This window comes from Lepisosteus oculatus, chromosome 2 (genome assembly GCF_040954835.1).
Source record: "Lepisosteus oculatus isolate fLepOcu1 chromosome 2, fLepOcu1.hap2, whole genome shotgun sequence".
Taxonomy (NCBI): domain Eukaryota; kingdom Metazoa; phylum Chordata; class Actinopteri; order Semionotiformes; family Lepisosteidae; genus Lepisosteus; species Lepisosteus oculatus.
The window spans coordinates 69,963,916-69,988,958 of NC_090697.1; the positions used below are offsets into that span (position 1 = coordinate 69,963,916).

Sequence of the window (25,043 nt, forward strand, 5' to 3'; positions counted from 1 at the left end):
TTAACCTCCATTAATTAAACCAATACTCCTGCTTGTAAAAGTAATTTAAAGCTGGTCTACAGTCATAACCAGAGAAGGTGACGACCCAGTCCCACTGCAGGACTCCCCAGATCAGAGCACAGTACTTTTCCAACAAAGATGGCCGATGATCAGCAGTGGTTTCAGTCAAGCAGCTCAGAGGGAAAAATGCCCTGCTCTTTCTCATCCAGCGTGAGAAGATGATTTGGCTGATGTGTGGGAAAACGCCAGCTGTCAGAAAGCAATCCACCTCTCAAAAGCAAAAAAGTTAAACTGGTGATCGTGTAAGTTAGTGTTACTGTTGGAATACAACACAAACCAATCTGCACAAATTGGTTCACAAATTAATTTCTACTGTTAAACAAAGGTTTTAGTGCTTTCTGCATTGTCCTAAAGGCAACCATTTTTACACACTTGTTCTGTTAGAATAGCACCGACTTAACTTAAACCCCTTCACCTGAAAATGATCAAAAACCTGCAGAGCCACTGTACTCATGACAAAGACCCTGCTCCTGCTCCTCACAGAATGGGTAACCTAACCAAGCCAATCAACATATTTAACTTAAGCTTGTTTTTGTACCTGTAACCGGAGTACCTGGAGAAAGCTGATGTAAAAACTTAGGGAGAACATGCAAACTCCACACACAGGGTGCCACAGGACAGACGTGAACCCAGGACCATGCTCAGCCAACATACCTCCCATTTCTGTCCTGATGTACTTAAATCAGAAAATTGGCACAGGCTTCACAACAGGGCACAAAGAAATCAAACCAAGAAGGGTTTCTGTGATCCATTTGATATATACTGTACTAGGCAACATTTGGAGCCTGATGAATCTAAATCCTGACAAAGAACATATGGATGACTACATAGAATGACAGAAAACGAGATGGCCATTATATTTGATGATGGGCTCTTTATAGATTCAGAAACATCACATCTTGCCTCTGTAATTAGATTCTCATCTTTCAGAAACTAAAATCTTTTCAACTACCAAGCTAGATTTTTAGACTACTTTATATTCAAATTACAGATTCAGTTCAGGCTCTATCGGTAACACAGAAGTACAGCACAGGGTCTCAAACCCTGGATCTGGAGAGCTCCAACCCCATTTATTCTTCTAGGTCACCCTAGGTCACCTGTTGCTTTAAGATCAGGAACACTAGTTTAAGCCACCAATCAATTTTTAAGAAATCTTTCAACAAAGAGAACACTGGTCCTTGAAGGCTGAAGGCTTTTCGGATTTTTACTCTAAGTGATCTCTTAATTGAACATGCTACCTTGGTAACTGATCATAGTTAAATTGTTTTGGTCCTTTAGAAATTGTTTAACACTGCACTGAGAGAGAGAGGGGATAATACAGACACACTGACTGGACACACCAGTACATTAACACTGCACTGAGAGAGAGAGGAGTTAATACAGACACACTGACTGGACACTCCAGTACATTAACACTGCACTGAGAGAGAGGGGTTAATAGACACACTGGCTGGGCACTACAGGACATTAAAGGTTACCTGTAAACGCTGCCGGACCCACTGAGCCTCTGTTAATACTGTTAAGACTAGCAGAGACTCACTGGGAAACTACTTACCTGAGCCAGTTCAACATTCTGTACAGTACCTGCACGTTCTATGGGACGTCTGGCAGTGATGCAAGTGATGTACAGAAAGAAGAAATACAATGTTTCGGGTACTGGGTTTTCTTCAGATGCAAGGAAGAAGGCTTAACAGATTAAATTGTTGTTGTTTTTTATGCTTTTCAGCGTGCAATTAACCTTTACTTGTTCCAAAGTATTTTACAGCCACCATACAACCACGAGCAGTCTGCGCGTGTAAATTACAGATTTTATCTGTCAAACAGCCACATATTTTGAGCCACAAGTGCTGGGCCAAGACAATCTTCAAGCTTGGCCTAAACCCGAACACAGTGTGCTTCTGACAAGAGGTGGTTCTTTCGTCGTCTTGTTACTGTATGCGGGTCTCTTTATACATACTGTTTACGTTATCTATACGGTATGGATAATGGTGCACTACGTTTTTACCCAATTGCCACTAACGCGACAGATGCAGTTACGTTTATTAAAGCTACCCTCAGCAGCCTCCTCCCTGGGGTGTCTGTTGTTTTTAAAACCGAGTAAGGTAAGGTGAAGGGGGGGGGAGAGGGGGCTATGGAGATGATTAATTGCCGAACCGAGGGAGGGTCAATTAGCCGGGCTGAATTTCAGTCGAAGGCGAGTTCGGGACAGCACGCTCCGCTCCTGTCACCTGCATTCTCCGTGATTAATCATTGGGGCTCGGGTCCCTCACCTCGTACCTCCGCCGCCATTAAATTAGGCAATAGGGGAAAAGATAATAAATTAGACCACCTTTCACAGCTGATTAAACAAACAACGCATAGTGCCACGGCAGTTATAAAAAGCCCGTGAAAGTTGGTACTCGTTTCGGCGGAGCTTCACATAAATCCTCAGCTATGCTGAGGTTACTTTGAAATCGTTTCACGTTTGTCAACACAATTATTCAATTAAAATACCTGCTTACTGGTAAATACCTTTGCAAGTCCATGAAAATGTACAAAGATAACATCGCCATACACGACAATGGAAAAAGTGATATTTCCGCCAAAACTATTTGGTAAACTACTTATTTACGACTGAATCCTTCCCTGTGCTGGCTCAAAAACAAACTGCACTTCCGGTCATGTGCAAACAACATCGATGGCCAGCGGAGCGGTTGTTAACGTTCACCTGTGTGCTTTCGGGACTGAAATGAAATTTCTTTGGAAAACTTTTGAAAAAGGTGTTAATCAGAATTTATCACCCGAGAGAAAAACATAAAAGTGTAATAACGGGCTAATGCAAATTGCACCAAACTATCTTATGCAAATTTGTCTTACAGTTGTGGACTTGTAGGCAACGTTTTAACACTTGCTCCTTCTGCGGTGTTCGGCTTTTTCGGAAACTGCGAGGCGCTTCTTTTCTATTAAAAAAAGGAATCGCATACAATACTAGAACAATGTCGAGTATGAAGTGCTCTGAAACGCCTTTTCGAAGTGGTAATTGAAATCGGGCCGTATGTTATCACTTTAAATGTGTTAATTGTGTGTAGGGACTGTAGTGGTGTTGTCAAACCGTTATCTCAATCCATGTATACTCATTTACCATGGTGTGAAGGAATTATATATGGCGTTATGTACAAATTAATCTAAAATTAGCATGGGGGCTATATGAGGTGCCAGGGTTTTCTGTCATATCTCCTGAATTGGATGTTGTGTTAGAAATGCTTTGCTGTCTTGCTCTTTGATAGTAATACAGTATAATGATTGAGTAAGCATACATACTGTACTCACAGAACACAATCCATTATCACCTGGGGGTGTAGCTCAGATTGCAAATACTCTTACCCATTCCAAACTAAGAATGGAGATGGCTGGTAGATGCTGGGGAAGGAATTCCTCGGGAAAAGCTGAAGTATGAAAGTGAATGTTCAGACTCGGGGATCTGCGTGTGCTGACTGAATTGTCAGATGTGATATAGGCTGGAAGAAGAGAGCTCAGGTGAAGGAGTGGGAGATCCTGAGCTCAAGAAATACTGTGGTGGCAGAAGGAGGCCCTGTCCTGTAGGCTCTGTCTCTTTTCTACTCTGAATGCAATTTACAAATCACTGCTACAGCCACTGGATTTCAGTCTAGGTTGTGTGCCTCCTCTCATTCTGGTGTATCCTGTGCCTCCTGTCTTGGGGAGGTCTGAAGAAAACAAGGAAAAACTCCCAAGTGAGCTCAGGGACAACATGCAAACTCCACACAGACAGGAAGGCACCTGAGGTCAGAATCAAACCCGGGACCCTGGTGCTATCAGGCAGCACTGCTGGTATTAATAACACAATCTTAAAAAGGTCTGTTACACAAGGACAGAATTAAATACACAAGTACAGTGCACACCTGACAGTGTTAGTCCAAGTCTGTGTGAACACTGTTTGCAGAATGTGCAACTGGCGAATCTAGTGCCCTCTGAACACTATCCTCATGGTCCCATTTGAGTGCACCAAAAATTCATTGTTTCATGGTGTGCAGTCACAGCACAGCAGATTATATAAACCTTCTAACTACACTGTACCTGTAAGACCCACAGGGCTCAGTTCATGATTGAAAAGTGCTTTCCAGAATTCCCCAAGCTGACCTTCAATAATCCACTGGTGTGTTTCCCTCCTCTGGACAACCATAGCTACACATTCCAAACTTTAAGCACACACTTGTGGAATCTCAATATTGAATATTGAATATTGAGACTCTCAATCTCAATATTCCCATTTGAATTCTTGGATAGATAGATCGGGACAGCTCTAGACAAGAGGAGGCCACTGTTTCCCTACAGTTCCTTAGCCAGTAAAAGCTGTACTGTGAACCACCCTCCTACAGTATAAAATCCCATTAAACCCCCCTTCTTCAACAAAGGTCAGATTACAGTACAGTAGCCACACAATCCTTATCCGCATGTCTTTCAGGAGGTGGGAGGACACTGGAAGGAGTCAGCCCCAGTCTGGACTCCAGAGTTTGTGAGGCAGTAGTGCCCACTGCCTGTGCCACCATTAACCATGTTTGTATGCATATACAAAGTCTCAGATCTTGAAAGCCATTTGCACATGTAGTGCCATTAGATAAGGGGAAAGGTTTCATAGTGAATGCTTGCCTGCACCAGGTTAAATTCAAGCTACAAAATGACATTAATAATGCTCCGTATTTTGGCTGGGGTCTGATCCCTATACAGTACATGCTCATTGAGGAAATGCATTGCTTGATGAGGCAGTTTTACAGTTTTTTCCAGGTCACAGGCAATTATGCGGCTTGATGGAGAGTCCCTGCCAGCAGCCAGAGGTCTTGCCCGGATGAGCCAGGAGATTGTAACGTGCAGACAGGCGCCGAAACGTTGGTGGCCCCGGCGTTCCCTCGGTGGCTCTGTAGCGGTCAGCACCTGGCCACATCCGCTTATTCCCGGCGCAAACCCTTCCTCACACGGCCAGAGCACCTCTCGCCTTCCTCCTCCTTCTCCTCCCCCAGTGTCTGTTGCCATATTCCTGACATATGTCACTTACCCACTGCGAGGGGCTGGGCCTGCTTTGTTGCCAGCGTGCAATTTAACAAAATCAAACCGCGCAGACGAGGACAGGACAGGGATCCCAGGGGGGGCTCTCTGCCAATCCCATCTGCCGGCCTGCTTCCCCGCAAATTGCCACCCGGGGGACTACAGGAGGGAAGGGGGGGTGGGGGGGGAGAGAGATGGAGAGCATGGAAAAAAAGAGAAAGAAAAAGAAAGAGCAAAAGAGAGTCTAAGGAAGGGAGGGGTTGGTTGTGGTCCTTTTTTTTTAAGGGGGGGGGGTAGGAATATTGTGTCTTTCCTCAACTGATAAAAGCCCTCCGGACTCACACCAACCCATACTGCGACAAAGTGGCCACTGGGCTAATTGGCTTTATAAACACAGCCGTTCCCCAGAGGACCGCAGCAATAATTGCATTAGGTCTGGAGTGAAACTTGCATTTGTATTTATTCAGTTTTTAATGGGATCTGCTTCTTGTCCACGGTTCAGTACAGGGCCCCCACCTATAAAGTTCCACTGCTGACGGGCAGGTTTCCGTACCGTATGTCAGCGCACTGTTTGGGCAGCACAATCTAAGGCCCAGACTTTCCAAAGGTCTAAACAGGCCCTGTGGCAGTAATCGGGTGTTCATCTTAAAACTACAGACTCGCAACACAGCCCAGCAAAGTCTGAAGTCACGCCCGCTGTGACAGTCTACCCCCTGCCTTCAGGTTTGGGATGCCCACAAAAGCACACCGCGCAGAGATTGAGGTGGTGAGGTCTGAGCCACACAAATCGTGTTCGGGGTTACCATATGTGCGGTTTTGCCCGGACACGTCCTCCTTTTTGGTGTTTAAATCTCCGTCCGGGAGGAATTTTCAAATACCTTAAAACGTCAGGGATCTTCTCCTTATTCTTCTTCCCCGCGGTTTTCTTTCTGACCAGACACGCGATTTTATAAATACTCCGTCCACGGAGTGTCCTCTTTTTCGGATGATCGATTACGGCAAACCTCCAGTAGTGTTCGACCATTAAGGGTTTCGAACCGAACTGAACAGGGAAAAGACATTTAACCACCGGCGGCGCTCCTTTAAAGTGAAAGGGCTCAGATAAACCTTCACACCTCATTATTCTGAATATTAATCTTTCGTGCACGGCGGCAGGATTAAGCTGCTAAAACAACAGCAGCGAAATGAGCATATGGCCGCGGTTCGTGCGTCGCCCGGAAGAGCTTATGGTGACAAACGCAAAGGTGTTGATAATAAGACAAAAACTTCACTCGCCGAATTAGCAGGAGGCGTGTTAGCCATATTAGGCTCCCATCACAAGTGCCACTTGAAAACAGCAGAGGGAGAGAAAGAAAACGGGCAGAGGAAGGTCGTCGTTGTTTATCTGCTCCCTTCTGATTCTCTTTTTATTATTGATAATAATATTTATAATTCAACAAGCCTGCAGCTGTCGACGAGGCTGTTGATGTGTTTGAAGATCGTGTGAGAACAGGCAGCTGAAAGATCACCCGTTCTTGCTTAATACAGTTTCACACACACAACATGTGTACCTTGGAATGAGTTTCGGCTCCCGGCTTTGAGCGGCGTGTTAATGAAACAGTTGCTGTTTTGCTGGCACAACATTAATTACTTGATCTAAGGACCCGGTAATTAAGCGCCCTTCGTATCAACGCTAATTACATTAGCGGTAAGAAGCCTTTTCTGAGGGAAGAGGAAAACACTTCACGCGGCTCAGTGTCCCAGTCCCAGACACTCTCGGAGGACTCGGCAAGCGTGCCATCTCCGTCACTGCTGACTGGTAACCCTGTCTACCTGCTGTAGAAATGGGGGGGGATTTAATAAAGTGCATCCGCGTGAAGATTAATGTCCCCCGGTATCGTAAGGGACAATAAAGGAACTGGAGGGATTTTTATCTTCGCATGGTCTAACAAATATGTAGACGGTATACATTAATGGAATTTTCAATAACAGTTCCGCGGAGTTCAAACCTCAATTTCATCCACTTCCGCCCACCTACTTAAAAACATCGCGCTTCTTGTTTACTTACTCTTGTTGTTTTCACCTCCCTCCTTCCGCCCCATCTTCACTCTTGCTCCAGCTCCCTGGCTCGTTCTGCATGAAAGGGGGGTTCTGACAGCCCCTTCCTCGCCGGCAGGCTGTAGGTCTCCTCTGCCAGGCGAGTTACTCCAGTAAAGCTCACTCCAGTCTGCGCATCACACCTCTAGTCCGCCTTAATGAGGGTTTGACTGAGCTACTTAAAACAGAGACTGCTTTGGCCTTTGCACTTAATGTTTTATCTATCTCGCCTGCTCTGTGTCTGTCATGAGGCCTTGTAGGTTGTAGAGAAGGATTTTTATGCGCTATACTGCACACAGGAGTCTGTAGGAGCCTCATATCGGACCTTAAAATCAGTTTATTACTGGCTTAATGGAGCCTATTTAGTAGCACAAGTTATTAGTATTGCTACCTTGAAGCACTGGGGCCCCTAGTTCAAATCTGGAACTGGGGTACTATCTGTGAGGAGCTTGTGTGTTCTCCCCATGTGCCAGTGGTTTTGCTCTCACACTAAAATGTCATACTGGTAGGTTAATTGGCTTCTAGGCAAATTAACCCTGGTGTGTGTGTGCGTGCGTGTGTGTGCACGTACTGTACGTGTCTGCCCTGTGATGGACTGGTGTCCTGTCCAAGGTGTATTCTTCCTTGTGCCAGTTGCTTGTTGGGTTACTCTCCAGCTCCCCTATGATCCACAAAATGGATGGATGGAACCAATTTTACAGCTTCTCCCAGCATCTCAAGTGTTTTAAAGACACCCATGCTCTGTGCACATTTACTGAATATACCAGTAATGTCTTCTTAATTATTTTATCTTATTTAGGCATTTAACAGGGTAGCACAGTATAGTGGTGCTGAACATTGCTACCTCACAGCTCCAAGGTCCCGGGTTCAATTGCAGACTTTCTCTGTGAAGTTTGTATGTTCTCCCCATGTTTTCATGGGTTTTTTCAAGTTCTCCGATGGAAGCAGGTTAAGTTTGATTGCCTATGCCAAGCTGTCCCTATCCTCGGCCCCTGGTGGGGCTAGGCTAGCCACTGCAAGATTTCCTGAAAAGCATAGAAAGTTCAATGCCCAGCTCTAGTAACAAGACCACTGAGGCAGAAGGCAGATCTGGTGTTTTTTTTTCTCACTGGCACAATTTCCTAACAGACCTAGATTGTCTGAGAGTCTATGGCCTTTTTAACAGCTATCTACACCACTGCATACTGTAGCTCGCTTCTTTACTGCAAAACACCCCAGAACACAATAGATGATCTTGAAGACAGGTGTGTATCCTGTACATACTGTATGCAGATGCTGCTGTCTACAGGAAAATTGAACTTTTTTGCAAAAAGGCACCACGTCAGGGGGAGCCGACAAAGAAGGTGTCATCTACAATGTCCAAGATCTGCTTGGAGCAGAAAGAAAAAAAGAAAAAAAAAACATCCAGCAGAAGACAAAAGTCTTGTGACATGTTGGAATGGTAAATCTTGGATGTGTCAATCAAAGCAAGTGGAGCTCAAGTTGTATACTGTAAGTCACTTACTAAAATACCCAGATTAGAAGATAAATAATGTAAATGGAGATCTCAACTCATATTCAGGACAGAGATAGTGCCTCAAATCCAGCCAATCACTTGTTCTCTAGGACTTCAATACCAGACTTCAGATTTTCCTTCCCAGAACTCCAAACACGAACACCACTGCACTAATCTCACACCTAGGGTAGCACCCCTATGTTTATTATGTCAGACTGCCCCCTCCACCCCACACACATATTTTTCAAACCTGAAGACACATGGATTAAAGCCAGTCATGCTCTCGTGTCTTCATTTAATTTTGGCATATTGTCTTTAACTCCTGAAATATTACACTGAAATCCTGTTGGTGTTTTTGTCTTTGCGTGTGCACAAACAACAATAAAAAACCTTAGAACTAGTTCTTGCAATAAGAAACTTTTATTTGAAAATTAGTCTGATAATTTACCTCGAGTGACATAAATTTGCATTTTAAAAAAATCACTTTGATCATATAGACCATGTTCAGAAATGGAGTAAAATGGCTGTACGTCATGATGTTTTCTGACAATTAAGTTTTGTTATCTATATAAAAGCTTTTTTGTGCTTATATTACTGCATAGCAACGGTGTGGTGGTGGGGGGGGGAGATTAGGTACTTCAAATTAACACAACATTATGGTACAAAATTAACAATATTTCTCAATGTAAAATAAAGTGTTTTAAAAATGTGACCATGCATATAAAACAAATATACACAGAAAAAGTCAAATCACTTAAGGTTATAAGGAATAAAAACATAAATCTGTCAAATGGATGAGAGCTGCTGTCACCTTAGCAGTACTGAACTGTAATAACAACATAAATTCTGTGAAAGTGCTGTATCTGATGAAAAAAAGGCATTTCAATGTCATAATCATCCATCTTCAATAGCATTTGGTTTGGAACTGTGTTTCGGTTTCTTAGAACATTACATCATGTTTAAATACTTTTGCTGTAGGAAAACAGTTCATATTTTGCTTCGTTTTATTAATACTTCTATTTATTTTAATATACCAAGTGAAATACCTTGCCGAAAGAGTAGCAGTAATAATGACAACAATAATGATAAAAAATATTATAACAATAATAATTATAATAATAATTACAAAATGAAGGAATTTTATATTATTCCTAAATCTAACTATAATAATAAGTTAAATTGCTCATTTAAATAAAAAGGTGTATGTAGTGGTCCGCCGTAGCCCTGGGTATTTGTGTGCCCCGGAGTCTGGAATCTCGGAGTCGGAATCATAAAGATACGCTATAAGGGAAGAGACCACGAGATTCTGGAATGTGTCGACTTTCAAAGTCCAGAGCCTGCCTGCGTTCCCAGCATTCCGTCCGTTTCTTCCTAGGAACGGCAATCGTTTCTGAAATGTCTACCAATACAGACTTGGTTTCAGAGTTTTTTTGAAGGCGGCCGTCTGTTCAGAAGTCTGCGATCTGAGACAAGCTGCTGAAATCCCGGCACCTTCTTGTTTGTCTCTCAGAAAGTTGGCACAGAGGCGGGCTCTGTGACTGGCCAGTTCCTCCATGTCCTTCGAAGCCCGAGTGTCTGCAGTCCCGAGCACTGGACGTCTGTGGTGAAGACCTAGAACGTTTTGTCTGGCCTCTTCCTTAGCAGGCGGAAGGGTGTTTTTGTGTGTGTGTGTGTCAGGTGGTGATGCAGGAAGTCTCCAGGAAGCAAGAAGGTTTTTGTTCAGAGGTCGGCTCTGAAGCCAGCAAGTCAAAGGCCTCCTAGCCCCCTTCGTTTGGACTGCTCAAGCGGTCGCTTATTTATTTATTTATTTGAAACAATCTGATTCCAGCTTCTGGAGCAGAAAAGGGCCCTGGTGTGGCCGTTGTCTGTCACTGCCCGGTGTGCCAAGAAGCAGGAGCTGAGGTGAAAGGTCAGAGGTGGGGTCAAAAATGCCAAAAAACATGGCCGCCGTTGGGGGCGAAGCCTGTCCGACAAGCAGACAACCTGACTCAGGGGTGGTGGGTGTGGCTCCTACATGGGTGGGACAACCAAGCCGGTCATAGCTGGAGAGAGACAGAGAAAATCTCAGTCATACACAGGTGTTTGTGTACAGCAGAGCAAGAGAAGAAAGTCAAGCAGTCTCTGAATTAAAGGAAGAGAACCAAAAGATTTATTAGTTTGCTTTTCATATAGCGTCAAGCACTCCAGTCTACCGCTGGTATGCAGATAAAGTGACAACTGTTTCAATTTTCTTTTCTTTTTTTCAAGTAGGTGGAAGCTAAAGTTTTTGGTATCATCCATTTGTTTCTGCCGCGGCTGTAATATTCAGCACTTGACATCTAGTGCAAAGATTCTTCTTTTTGCACACACCCTTGTGTATTTCAGATCTCACTGTATGTAAGAAATGACAAAAAAAGGAAGCCCATTCCCAAATTTACCCCAAAATGATACCAAAATTTGCCCAGATGTTCTACAAAAGACCCTTATCCAATGAATCTGCAAACAAAGGAATCTAATTCTATTTGTTCATTTAAATACATTTCTCTTGAACATAAATATATCCAGCAATTCAAACTGGCTTATGCACCTGGCTCATATTACATGATAAAGCTCTGATGGGCTCTGACTGCGGTCTGTCTGTCAGATCACTTCCTATAACTCCACACCTTTGTGGAGCAGGACTCTCTTACGAAAGAGGCGTGATGAAATGTGTTTAAGTGCTTTGAGAAAGAGTTAAGACAGCTTGGGAATGGAACATTACTTGTAATGTTGATGAAAGGTAGCTGTGCTTTTACTGAACAATGGCAACCATTCATACAAACTGGTTTCCAGACCCTGCTACATACAGACCTTTAGGAGGCTGCAGTCAAACTGGGGAGGTGCTCACTGTCGATTGGTGTCAAGAATATCATATCATAAAAAAGGTTTCGTACATGTGGAGGCCATTCAGCCCATTGAAGACTAGGAGGTAAAACAGTGATCTCAAGCTGTCATCCAACTGCTTCTTGAAAAAAGTAATAGAATAACAGCTTTAAGAACATGGCTGGGTAGCTTGTGCCAGTCTCCCACAACCTTTTGTGTAAAGCAGTTTTCAGTGCACAGTTAGAACACGTGTTTATCTGGTGTGTGTTTTACTCTGGGGTCAGGAAAAGTTCAGTGGCTTGACTTTGTCAAGGCCTGGGCAGATTCTGAGTTCTTGAATCTGCTCTCCTTCCTCATCGTCACCTCTTTTCAAGAATAAAGAGCTTCAGTTATTTTTGAGAGTCAAGGTAAGATACTCCTTCAGGCCAGGAAATGTTTCTGTTCTGGGACATGGTGAGCAAAATTGTACAGAACATTTTGAAAGAGGTCTTGGTAATGCGTTGTACAACATCCCTTGATCTAAACTAGGTGTCCAAACATTCTGTTTGCCTTTTTTATTGCTTCCCCACATTGTCCAGAGGAGGATAATGGGAGGAAAGGGGTATAAATATGGCAGGTGGGGGGGCAAACGTGTTCTTTTAGGAGAAAGCTGTGCTGGTGAAAGGCTGCAAGCAGACACCCAAGGGGTTATGTAGTGTTGACAGACAACACTGGACGACAGCAACTCAATCCTATACAGCCCCAGAGACCCTGGGACTTTCTCACCCCTCGACAGGTCACCTTCAAAGCAAAGGAAAAGGAGGCCCAGCTCGTGTACTGCACACAGCTTTGAAATCCTTCCTTCCTTTATGTGTGTGTGCACATGTGAGTGAGTGTGTGCACTTTGTGCGTGTGGTTGGTTGTGTGTGTGTGGTTGTTTGTGCGTTAATGTAAGTGAGGTTGTGGTTGTGTGTGTGCATGTGGCTCTGCGCAAGTGTAATTGTGTGAGTGTCCGTGTGTTTTTGGCTCTGTACGCGTGCATGTAGTTGTGTATGTGTGTGTGTGGTTGTGTGCGGTTGTGCATGTGTCTGAGGTTGTGTGTGGTTGTGCAAGCGTGGGTGCGTGTGTGTCTGTGGTTGTGTGTGTGCTCAGCTTTCTTTCAGAACACCTTGGCCATGTTAAGATCTGCCAATAACTGTGCGAGGAGTCTGAGAAACACCAAGTGAGAACTATTAGACACACTCTGCTCAGTGTTACACGGTAATTTGTAAATACTGTGTGTTTGCTTTTACAGTCATTAGGCAAACCCACCAGTTTAACAAATGTTAAGACATTATCAGACTGGGAGCATGAAAACTAAATTAAATTAATGATCATCCAAAATGAGGTGAACTGATTAATTTTCTGCACGCTCTTGTTTAAAAATGATGCATCAAAAGCAATCCAAAATATCTTTTGAACTGCAGAACTATTAAGTTCTAACAGGATTTTAATAGGACTTAGATTTTGTGCTTGGAAATTCCACTTTATTTTCACTAAGAACTGCATGTTTTTTTTTTAAAGGACCCTAACTAGCAGTCTTTTGGACAGCTTCTTTACTTAAGAAAAAAAAACTGAAATCCCATTGAAATGTCCACACCATGCACCAAGAAATGATGCAGGCACTGTAAGCCATCGGGATGTCTGGCTGTTTTCTCTGCAGGTGCTGTTACTGTTCTGAACCTCTGTGGTGCTGGTAGCGATCTACACATGTGGTTCTCTGGCTCGGGCAGGGGTACCTCGGAAACTGTTGCCCCCTGTGGCCGGGCAGGCCGGGGAGGGGGAGCCCTGGGGTCGGATGACTGGGGCGAAGGCACTCTTCTGCTTGACGGAGGGGAACGAGGAGAAGGGCAGGATGGATGAGGAGCTGGAGCCGGGCACCGTGGGGCTAGAGGGCATGACTGCACGGACGCACAGACAGACACACAGACACGCACACAGAGACACCGATCTGTTAGCTGAAGTCACTCAGACATTATGAATCAGTGAAAGAACTATGTAAGGGAGGAAACAGGGGGTCAAAATGAATAGAAGTATGGAAAGAAAGAAAATGATTATTATGGACTTCTGGGCAGATGCAAGCAAGCAACTCCAACATAGGGCATCAATACAATGGAAATGACTAAAATATCTAGATCCTTGTGCTGCAATTAATTAATTAATGCAGCAATTATCGATTACCTGTTATAAAACTCTTCCATTACTTTTGGATGAATCAGTTCATAAAAGTATAACCTGTTTTGACGGTACCTGTTACCAGTTCCTGTTAAAAACTTGGGAGTGGGTGAGAGATGGCATTTCTTTCAGTGGTGGTAAGGTACTGTATAATGCAAGCGTGTGCCTAGCATTCTCACACTCGGTCTCGCTGGATGATGAATAGGTCTATGGGTCAAATTTTACAATTGTTTTCTTTTTCCTTAAATACAGAAAAAAAAACAGAATCTCTTGGAAGTACAGGCGCATTGCTCAGGTTTCCCTGAATGTGCCAACAGTACATGTGCCTGGTGAGACTTCTCCTTCTGCTCGGATTGTCACAACAGCAGAATCTGGACTAACCCAGGAAATGCTGTTTTGCAGCTATTTTTGATTTAAAATATAGACATAGCATAATATACTACAGGTAGAGAGCAGCCCCAATTAAAAATCATATTTCTTGTTTTGAGAAGCTTACTGGTGAGTCTATGATTTTTTTATACAGTGCTAACACATCTTGAGCTACTTATGCTAATCTACCTACTTTTGTTTCAGAATCGTGTCTGGGTTATAAATCAGTAGTAAATGAACAGAAGCTGAATGCCTTTTGACCACCCATCCGTTTTCCAACTGCTTCTTCCAATTCAGTGTCGCAACACGGAGCCGGAGCCTATCCCAGCAAGCAACGGGCTCAAGACAGGGTACAGCCTGGGCAGGAGGCCAGTCCCTCACAGGGGCAGACAGACACAAGTGCACACACTCACTCCAGAAGCAGTTTTCCCAGGAGCCAATTAACCTGCCAATCTGTGGGAAGAAACCGGAGCACTCGAAGAAACCCACACGAACAAGGAGAGAACCATACAAACTCCACACAGACAGCACCCCAGGTCTGGAATTGAACCCAGGGCACCAGTGCTGCACTGGAACAAAGCTAACCGTGCCACCCAGTTTTTGTACTGTATATGGCAGATAAATGGTTATAATTATTACAGTGTTAAGGGGGTGCCTGATGTGAACAAGCATGTATTGTTTGCAGTTCCATTTCTTCTTTTTAATCCGGAGGGTCGTTAATTAAATGGAAATGAATTTCCCGTTGCTTTTGTCTAAGGCCACTGAGATTATTCCCATTTTCATTTATTGTGCGCAACAGCAGTTTTTATGTCGTTTGATATTCTATTAAAAGTATAAAGCTCTTTATTTTTTGTAGTAAAGCGTTAATGCATATCGATCGTTGATAGATGGCCAGCAGGACAGCCGCACAGGAAATAAGGCTGTTGATCTCTTAGCGTATTCTAAATCCGAATTCTCTCAGGAGGTCCAGTGGATGACAATGATGAGTGTTGGGGCGGGCAGGGGGAGGGGCACTTACTGCCGTAGGGGGAGCCCGTGGGCGAGGCGCTGTTGAAGCCTGGAGATCCTGGCACCCCCAGGCTGGACATGGGCACCGCACCGTAGCCGTTCATGCCCCCTGAGCTGCCGTACCCTGACTGCTGGGGCGTGGACGCTGAGGGGTACCCCCGAGGGGACAGGCTGCTGGAGTTCCGGATGTAGCCTGCGGATCCATGCAAGCACAGTTACGGACACTGGGAGGGGACCCATCAGAGGGTGAGCTGTGTGGTGACGGCGGGCGGGCTCGGCGTGTGTGTGTGTGTGTGTGTGTGTGTGTGTGTGTGTGTGTGTGTGTGTGTGTGTGTGTCGCGGGACGGTGCGCGTGCCGGGCAGGTACCTTGACCGCTGGCCTGGCCGGGCTCCCCGATGCTGACACCCAGCTGGCTGCTGTAGGAGTTGAGCCCCATGACGCTGCCGTGGGCGGGCGAGCTGGGCAGGGCCTGCAGCTGGCTGTGAGAGCGGGGCACGCTGTACAGCGCCTCGGCGATGTCGGCCGCGCGCTTCAGCAGCATGTCCTGGCAGAGAGAGGGAGGCAGGGACTCAGCATCAGAGCAGGCTGAATTAGGAAATGGAAGTACAGTATGAGACGCAACACGGGCCCAGAGTGCTGCACACAAGGAGAAGAGGCCATTCAGCTCATAATGCTTATTAACTGTTGGTTTATATTAGCTTATTGATCCACGGATCCCATCCAGCCTATTCGTGAAGGTAGCAGGAGCTGACAGCTTGTTCTAGGCACCCTGCACTTTTTATATTTAAAGTTGTGCATACCGTTCTCACTCCTAAATAGACTTCCACGTAACTTTCAGTGGCGCCCTCGTGTGCTGGTCTCATTGCTGAGAAAAATGCCATCCGTTGGGTTAGCTGTGTGAGTACCCTTCCGGATGCCGAGTGGCTGTATTAAGTATTGTTTTCTCTGCTACCCAAGAGTGAAGAGATTCAGTTCCTTTATGCTACCTATGCCTATGTCCTTTCTTTCAGACCCAAGATTGTTTTAGGGTCTCAGCTCTGTGCTCCTGCTAGGGCAGCTATGTGTTGTGACCAGAACTGGCACGCACTGCTTCATGCCAGACACACAGACCCTGGTGCCAGCTTGCAGACAGTAGCACAGGGGCTGGCTCTGCGTAGGGGTACAGTACCTGGTTGCTGTGCGGGCTGCCATACAGAGCTTCCACCAAGTCAGCGGCCCTCTTCAGTAACATCTCCTGGACAGAGGAGCAGAGGAGAGAAAGGCAGGGAGATGACTGCGCGGTTCAGAACAGTGCAATGCAGAAAGTTTTCCACATGGATACTCCTGCCAGACGGAGCAGATTTGGTGCATTCCAGTGAGATGTGCAGATGTGGTCGACAGCGAGACTCTCCTTGCTGCAGTCCCTCAGGATCTCCTCTTGGTGCTGAAATCCTGCTGGGATTAACCTTCAAGAGCTTCATTACTGTTACCACTGTTTCTCAAAACTTCCGTCCGCATTTAGTCGGAATATGCTTGCATGCATTATTCCTTCCCAGTGATAGTGGGTTTTTTTTCTCTCACTGGCATTCTCAAACAAAATGGTGACACTAAATCAATGACAGGTATGCTAGCACACAACATTTATTGTGTGTAAAATCTCTACATACATTTTATTATTTTTTTAAATGATCGCTCTCAGGGGATGCTCAATTAATCTACCCACCACAATTTCCTAGAACTTTCAGGCATCCAGATTTACAGGTCCTGAAAAATCTGCTGGACTGTGGCCACCAGTACAGGAGATTGTTAAACACACCGCAGTACAAACAGGACGATAAGGAAAAGCAGGTTTCCACCTGGAGACAGTGTTCTCTCACCTTGGCCAATTTATCCGGGTCCCCTGGATGTCTGGGAATGACTTTCTGAAGACGCTGAAAGCCGTAATCGATCGTGGGCTCGTTCAGTGCTGAAGAGAAAGAAAAGCTGGTTGTATTTGTGGAAGAAGGACGTTAAAAAAAGAGAGGAGCCCAAGAAAGCATCACTACCTCTCTTTCTCCACACAGGCTGAACTCAAACACAAAGAGATGAAAAGCTTAAGCCACGTCATATCATTTTTTTCCCCATGCTCTTACTTTCAATATAGTATTACCCCCATAAATAGCTAATTGTATCATCTGCAAAAGGTTAAACAGGTTCGGGTTAAGAACACTCCCAACTAAAATCCAGCAGTTCATTCACAGAACCATAGACCTAATTTCTCCTCATTCGTCTGCCCTCGAGCCTCCCTCAGAGTGCAGATCCAATGACCCAGTTCTGTGTCCGGAGCCTTTCTGACTCGGGAATAACACTCCCACAGTGCGGCCGAATCCCATGGTGTTGGAATGTGAGTCGGGAGCATAACAGAGCCCAGGGAGCCCCTCGACGGAACTGTATCCCAGGCTTTACAGATCCCCCAGAAAAGACAACTGAATCCCGCTGGCTGAGGCGGCGGAAGCGTCATTCAACAAGCCCCCCGATCGCTCGGGGCACAGGAGACCCCAATTCTCTCTCCGAGTCGGATTTCACTCTGGGCTTCCATGGCACTCCATCAAGGACTTTTCGAAAGCTGACTCTGGCACTAATTCCCCGCCGGGCCGATGAGAAGTGAAGGCATCTGCTTCACCCGGGAGGGGGGGGGGGGGTCGTTCGCCAAACTCCTGGGCTTTTCACCTCTGGAGCCCCCAGTTCACACACTCATTTGTTAGAGGTAGAATCTCAGTTTCCAGGGAAAAAAAACCCAACAACACTGGGATAATCTTCCACAAAATGACAGCTTTTCTGTTTGCAATCATGGGTTCGTTCATTCAGTCATTTTTCAGCACATGACCCCCTTTTCCCTGTCTCTCATCACTGACTGAATCTGCTTGGGAATGGTTTCACAAGCCAGCAACTGCCAAAACGAACCCCCCCAGAGCAGGCAACATTTCCAGGACAACAGGGGGAGGCAGCTCTGGGGGCTCGCGTGCGGCAGCTCACCTGTGTAGATGAAACGGCCTGGAGCCCCTTTGCAGAACTGCTTGGACTTGTAGGACAGCGTCACCTCCACAACTCCGGGGATGTGGCGAGGGGGCGTCTGCACTCGGATGGCGTGTGGAGTGATCAGCTGGAACGCAGGAGACAGAGGACATCACGCATGAACCGGGGCCACAATATCCGTCAAGTCACACTCAACCTCTCTGCTGCAATCGCCATCTTCCGTTATTAAGCTGAAGGTTACCTGACTCAAATAAATCACTGGGGGGTGTGTAGGACGCAACTTCCAAACTCAATCTCCGAAAGATCCACGAGAAAGAAACAAGGAATGCTTGTTTTCAATGGCACGTTTCAATGCCAGGTGTATGAAAGCTTACTAGGGCCGCAGTACTTCTGGTGCGCAGCCACCATTGTAGATGGCTGTATCTCCGTTCCTTCCACTACTTACCTCGCTCCACACCAGCATGCTTCCAAAAACCACCTGCAGGCCGTCAAAGAAGTTCTCCCCGATCACAATGACCATGGCGCCCCCTGTTGTCCAGCCCTCGCTGGGGCTGATGGCCTTGATACAGGGTGTGGCTGTGTGAGGGGAGAGAGGAGCATGATGTTATTCCACCCAGCAATTAGCAGTGAGCACACCTCCAAACAAATCTCCTCTAATATCTTTCTGTGCTTGCAGAATCAGCCTCAGCCTTGGGCAAGATCATCTGCAGCTGGCCCTGCACGAGACCAGTCTGTGGGTGTGCTGGCGTCTCTTCGCTTGTGTACTTGGTGTGATCGCAAATCCATGTTATCCTCACATCCAACTTGTTGTGTTCTTACTTTTACTTCACTCTGGGTTTAGTGAATCTGTGAAGTTGCTCCCCACCCCAAGCCACACACAAGCCCCAGCATAGCAGATACATACCATACTCCATGCCAGGCTCTGCAGAGTCAGAGGGGTCTAGCCTCCTTGCCCGCCGCCCATGTTTGGAGTTATTGTGGACAAACATGTTGTCAGACACAGCCAAGACGTGCCCATCCACACTCACTGTTGTAGACAGCACCACCTACAGTTCACAATGTAGAAGCACACACAGAGAAGAGAAGAGGAACATGATATTCTTCAGTCAGCATCCATAATAATATATAGCCAATCTCTTTGCAGCGCAAATTACCACCCAACCCCACCTTCATGTTTAAATGCTCAAGGCATGCACAAAGCCAAACCAGCAGATTTCATCAGAATGAACAGAGAAACACGAACCAGAGAACACAAGAGGAAACTACATGAAAGTGAACTTAAAAATGAGAAAGGGAGGCACATCTTTACACAAAGGGTTGTGGGTGTCTGGAGCACGCTGCATGTTGTTAAAGCTGATATCCCAGTTTTTGCCAATAGCCAGATAATATTCTATCCTATTAACTATTATCAAACGGGCCAGATGGGTCAAATGGCATCCTCTAGTTTGTAACCTTTCTCGTGTTCTTAGGTGTCAGTCTGCTTTCAGAAACAGTGGACTCATCGTGAAAAGAGGAAGAAGCTGTAAACTGAAAGAAAGGGGACCAGGCTGCTGTCCGTTGGTCTGTGTGACCGCATTGCTGAATTCGTTTTTTTTCTTGTACAGCTGCTGAAGTCCAGTTACCAAACCCACCCACCCCCATACTGTTGTAAATCTGCACTGTACAAATCCTGGCCAGCAAACAAGGAACCTCATTCCACCACTGATCAGAGGGGAGGAAAAAAATCTCTCACTGATATTAAACATATGGAAGGAATATTTTTTTTTGATAAATTGTGGAAGCAATTTAACTTCTGGAGTACACTGCATGCTCCTCTCCCCCACCAGTATGTTCCATTACTTCTTCACAGGGATCTGCGCAGTGCCGCCCAGTTTAACTGTTACTGGCGCGTTACTGGTGGGATTGAGGTTAGCACTACTGAACTGGGACGCACAATAGATGGGGACTGCTTGTTTTAATGGAGGGCCAAGGAATATCATAGCTGGACACCCTGAGGTAAAAGAAGCTGAGGCACTTCCAAGGGTAAGTAAGGATCACTGATTAGAGGCAGGGAGTTGGCAAGGAAGGTGAAAATTTCAACTTGAGGTGAGGTTTAGAGTGAATACAGTGCAGGGATAAAAGAAAAGGGAGAACAGTGAGTAAAGTAAAGTATCGATCAAAGACAAGTGAGTATCAGCCAGTGGTACTGTAAGTGCCTACTAGACAGATTTCCGTTTAACCTCTGGAGATGATGGACCACAAAGCTGTGTACCTTTAACCTATAATTTAGGATGTGTCACTCTGAAGGAGTTAACACAAACACATAAAAACAGGAGAAAATCCAAGGCATCAAGTGGTGCTGAAAGACAGAGGAAGTGAGGCGGGAGTCTCCCCAGTGACCACTTCCTGGGTCACAGAGCCTGACCTCTCCATCTGGAGCCAATCACTCAACTCTTGACAACTTCCTGAAACACCTCGGCCTATTTCCTGTCTCTCTCTCCCCTGTTTTCCCTTAAACTGCTCTTCTGGAAACAACAAGGTCGAGAGTCGGGGACACACAGATACACACACACACTCTCAGTCACTGTACACCCACCTTCAAATACACTCAAATACCACCTTACAGACACATATGTTTTCCAATAAACAGAATCACAAAATTGGCACTACTGGAAACTCACATAACTACAGCAATTTCTAACATCCCACACTGTCATGTCGTATGAAGGAAAATGTTGTCTTATTCACAGACACATACACAATAGCACAATCGCATGCACAAAACAATTACAGAACATGTCTCCAGCAATTGAATACTGCATTTAATGATATAAGAAAGGTTACAGTTAAGAAAAGGCTATTTGGCTCATCTAGCCCCATTGGTAATTAAATTACATTTTGAAATTGAAACCTCTGCATTGAAGTGGTCTCCTTAAAAAAGATAGAAAAAAATCTGTACTGGTAAAACTGTGTGTCGCAGGGAGGAGGATTGCTTCAGTTTTATAACATGTATTCATAAATCCCTAGGTGCGCATATAAATTTGCTACCAGGGATTTATTTGTGTTGGCACAGCAGTAGAATGTTATAGTGTTTTCCAGTGCAAGGACATTAGACCTCACAGTGTAAAGTAGCCTTCTAGACAGACCGACTGAGACAGGACAGGAGATAAATAAATGACATGATTGCAGTCATTGATGGCAGGTCATAAAAGCTTAATAAATAAATTTAAGCAGAGACAAACCAGCAGACAGATTTGTATTGCAAATGGACGCCATATGGAAATGCAACCTACTGTCCCACAGACAAAGAAACTATAGATTACAAAAGAGAAAATGTATAGATTTTGTAAACAAGTAGACAAATGCACATTTTACAGATGCAAGACAAGCAGTAAGACTGATGGAAATAACAGATTCAGATTAAAAGTAAAGCACAAGTATATCAGAGGCACAGACAACGTGCACCAGCACGGATGGCCACAACGAGAGAGTGACCACTCCTGCGCCTCTCTCTCCTTCCTCCATACCTGGAATCTCCTCATGTCTCTGGGGTTCCCTGCCGTCTTCAGACAGTTCTGGTTACATTTGAGAAAAAACTTCAAGAAAAACCTTTGGGAGAAAAAAAAACAGAAGATCGTATCTGTTAAAGCCTGTTTGTGCTCAACGACAACAAAAAAAAAGGAAAAAAAATTGCAGCAACGCCTTAATGAAGACGTTATTTTTTTAGGAATGTTTAAAACAGCAAACAACAACAGACGTGTCTGTCAATATGGAACTAATGACACTGAAATCAACAGAGAAGCTGGAGAGCACACAGGTGTCTATGTTCTGGCTTCCCCACGACAGAGGGCATCAAGGGCTGCTCTTTCAAACACCATTGACTTTGTCAAATTATCTTTTATCGGATGACTGTGTTATGGTTCTGACCGTACAGGATCACTGACGTCCATTGACGGGGAGGACTAGACTCAGGCTGTCTGCCATCCCACCACCCTCACTCCAGGGGGATGAGGGCTGGGGGAGTCCAACTAGATGAGAAAGGTTGTTTTTTTTTTATTTTGGAGAACAATGAAAATAAAACCTCATTTCGGCAGCGCATTACGGCATGTCATGGCTATTGCCCAATCCCTGAGGTGCCGTTGTAGTCAGTGACAAAAGGCATTTTACAGAGCAGCTACAGATAGGATGCTGATATGTTGTGGTGTTTCCTAAAGAACAAACAAAACACTTCTAGCACAAGAACCCAAGAACATTTGCTGTGTATTTTTGGGGTGTGGTTGTCTTCTGTCAGATTGAAAAGAGCCCAGCTTTTCGCGGTTTCAGCATTCAGTAGGAGAGTGCTGTGTGCGTGGTTTTTTTTTTTTCCCTTTATGATGTGTGATGTGCTTTGGGTGACTGGTGGTCACTGACAATGATTCCAGCGGTGCGGAGAGACTCCAAATCCCAGGTGAGCTCGGCGCGGCTCTCCTGCACGCTGCCATGGCAACGGAGTTCTGCCGCAATCCCAAAGTCCCCTCGCTGCTCACGTGTGGAGGAGCCGGTGGAACCGGATTCCAGCGCGGAGCGAGAGACGGGGAGAGGGGAGAAGGCAGGGAGGGAGGGTAGGGACCGCGGCACAGACAGACACAAAGACACAGTAAGAGAAGACAGAGCATGAGAAAGCCAGAGAAAGCAAGGCAGGCAGAGAGAGAAGGACAGACAGGGACAGCGAGACAAAGCGGCCCAGATAGAGACAGATACTGAGAGACGCTGGGAGAAGGACAGAGTGGGAGTGACAGAGGAAAAAACCCCAGAATCCCCAGGTGGTATTTCCAAACTACATTTACTGAACCCAGACCAGACAGGGTCAGCTACATTGCTTTGGTGAAATAAAAATACACATTTTACGTTTTTGACATTGTTTGACAATTGTCAGTTTTGCAGCTTCATAAAAACTTTGTCTTTTTTTTCCTGCGTGGAGAGATGTCAGATCCTGCCAATATGAAGTCAGTCTCTGCACCAAGTTCTGAGTTATGGTTTCCGATTCTCAATAAACCGTCCTGAGGAACAAAAAGAGTTGAAACTTGTAGGAAATAGCTTGATAGCTTTTTAACATGAAAAAATTCCTGAGAATTGAGTCTGGAAATTGGCCTCACGCTGAGCTTCCATCTCTTAACTCACTGCAAAGTCTTCGCTTCACTCAGACAAACTGGGCTTGGAGGTTGCTTCAGAAATAGTGTGCAATATTTCTTGATTTGAACTATTTAAACCAAGAACAATCAATATTGTTGTTGGCAAAGGGATAGCGTGATTTATCATTATTCTAATAACAAGACCTCCAACCTCACATAAAAGTTTCATATGTATGTAAAGGGACACTATGCCTTTCTCTCACTCCCTTCTCTGCTTCAACATTACCTAGCTCCTTCAATCCAAAACATAAACCACACTCCCTCAGTCCCTCGGCTCTAACCACTAACCCATGTTTCCTCCCCCCTCGGTTCCTTGGTTCAAACCACCAGGCAACATTTTATTTCAGCACTACATTATGTAGAGGCAGAGCTGCAGATTAACACTAAAGATGCAAACCCATCCATTCTGACCATTTACCCTCAGTGCCTTTCTTTCAGTCCCTCATTTCTAACTACTAGCCAACATTACCTCTGTCTGAACTTGAATCAGTAGCCCAAACTACCTCTGCCGCAGGTCTACCCACTGTCCCAAACTACCTCTGCCGCAGGTCTACCCACTGTCCCAAACTACCTCTGCCGCAGGTCTACCCACTGTCCCAAACTTCCTCTGCCGCAGGTCTACCCACTGTCCCAAACTTCCTCTGCCGCAGGTCTACCCACTGTCCCAAACTACCTCTGTCGCAGGTCTACCCACTGTCCCAAACTTCCTCTGCCGCAGGTCTACCCACTGTCCCAAACTTCCTCTGCCGCAGGTCTACCCACTGTCTCACACCGCCTCTGTCTCAGCTCTACCCACTGTCTCACACCGCCTCTGTCACAGCTCTACCCACTGTCCCACACTGCACTGTTCTCAGCTCTACCCACTGTCCCACACTGCACTGTTCTCAGCTCTACCCACTGTCTCACACCGCCTCTGTCACAGCTCTACCCACTGTCCCACACTGCACTGTTCTCAGCTCTACCCACTGTCCCACACCGCCTCTGTCACAGCTCTACCCACTGTCTCACACCGCCTCTGTTTCAGCTCTACCCACTGTCCCACACTGCACTGTTCTCAGCTCTACCCACTGTCCCACACTGCACTGTTCTCAGCTCTACCCACTGTCCCACACTGCACTGTTCTCAGCTCTACCCACTGTCTCACACTGCACTGTTCTCAGCTCTACCCACTGTCCCACACTGCCTCTGTCTCAGCTCTACCCACTGTCCCACACTGCACCGTTTTCAGCTCTACCCACTGTCTCACACTGCACTGTTCTCAGCTCTACCCACTGTCCCACACTGCCTCTGTCTCAGCTCTACCCACTGTCCCACACTGCACCGTTTTCAGCTCTACCCACTGTCTCACACTGCACTGTTCTCAGCTCTACCCACTGTCCCACATTGTCCCACACTGCACCGTTCTCAGCTCTACCCACTGTCTCACATTGCCTCTGTCCCAGCTCTACCCACTGTCTCACACCGCCTCTGTCACAGCTCTACCCACTGTCCCACACTGCACTGTTCTCAGCTCTACCCACTGTCCCACACTGCCTCTGTCTCAGATCTACCCACTGTCCCACACTGCACCGTTCTCAGCTCTACCCACTGTCCCACACTGCCTCTGTCTCAGATCTACCCACTGTCCCACACTGCACCGTTCTCAGCTCTACCCACTGTCCCACATTGTCCCACACTGCACCGTTCTCAGCTCTACCCACTGTCTCACATTGCCTCTTTCCCAGCTCTACCCACTGTCTCACACCGCCTCTGTCCCAGCTCTGCCCACTACCCCATTAGCCCACAGCACCTGTCTCTTGATACTGTATATTCCACC

The 25,043-nt window shown here is 45.8% G+C and overlaps 1 protein-coding gene across 2 annotated transcripts in view; it reads right to left on the bottom strand.

The window, feature by feature from the left end:
- Window positions 1-9,081: 9,081 nt before the first annotated feature.
- ebf2 (EBF transcription factor 2) overlaps window positions 9,082-25,043 on the bottom strand; it is a 60,137-nt gene continuing 44,175 nt past the window's right edge. The window contains exons 7-16 of one of the 2 annotated variants that reach the window (XM_006625330.3): window positions 21,584-21,665; window positions 18,982-19,123; window positions 18,523-18,653; window positions 18,078-18,204; window positions 16,940-17,028; window positions 16,252-16,317; window positions 15,450-15,627; window positions 15,093-15,275; window positions 13,270-13,431; window positions 9,082-10,713 (exon numbers count right to left, since the gene is read on the bottom strand). In XM_006625330.3, the coding sequence (XP_006625393.1) occupies window positions 10,682-10,713; window positions 13,270-13,431; window positions 15,093-15,275; window positions 15,450-15,627; window positions 16,252-16,317; window positions 16,940-17,028; window positions 18,078-18,204; window positions 18,523-18,653; window positions 18,982-19,123; window positions 21,584-21,665 (1,192 nt within the window). In that variant the 3' untranslated portion in view covers window positions 9,082-10,681. The remainder of the gene's footprint in view (window positions 10,714-13,269; window positions 13,432-15,092; window positions 15,276-15,449; window positions 15,628-16,251; window positions 16,318-16,939; window positions 17,029-18,077; window positions 18,205-18,522; window positions 18,654-18,981; window positions 19,124-21,583; window positions 21,666-25,043) is intronic. The other variant, XM_015343781.2, reaches the window with a different exon arrangement.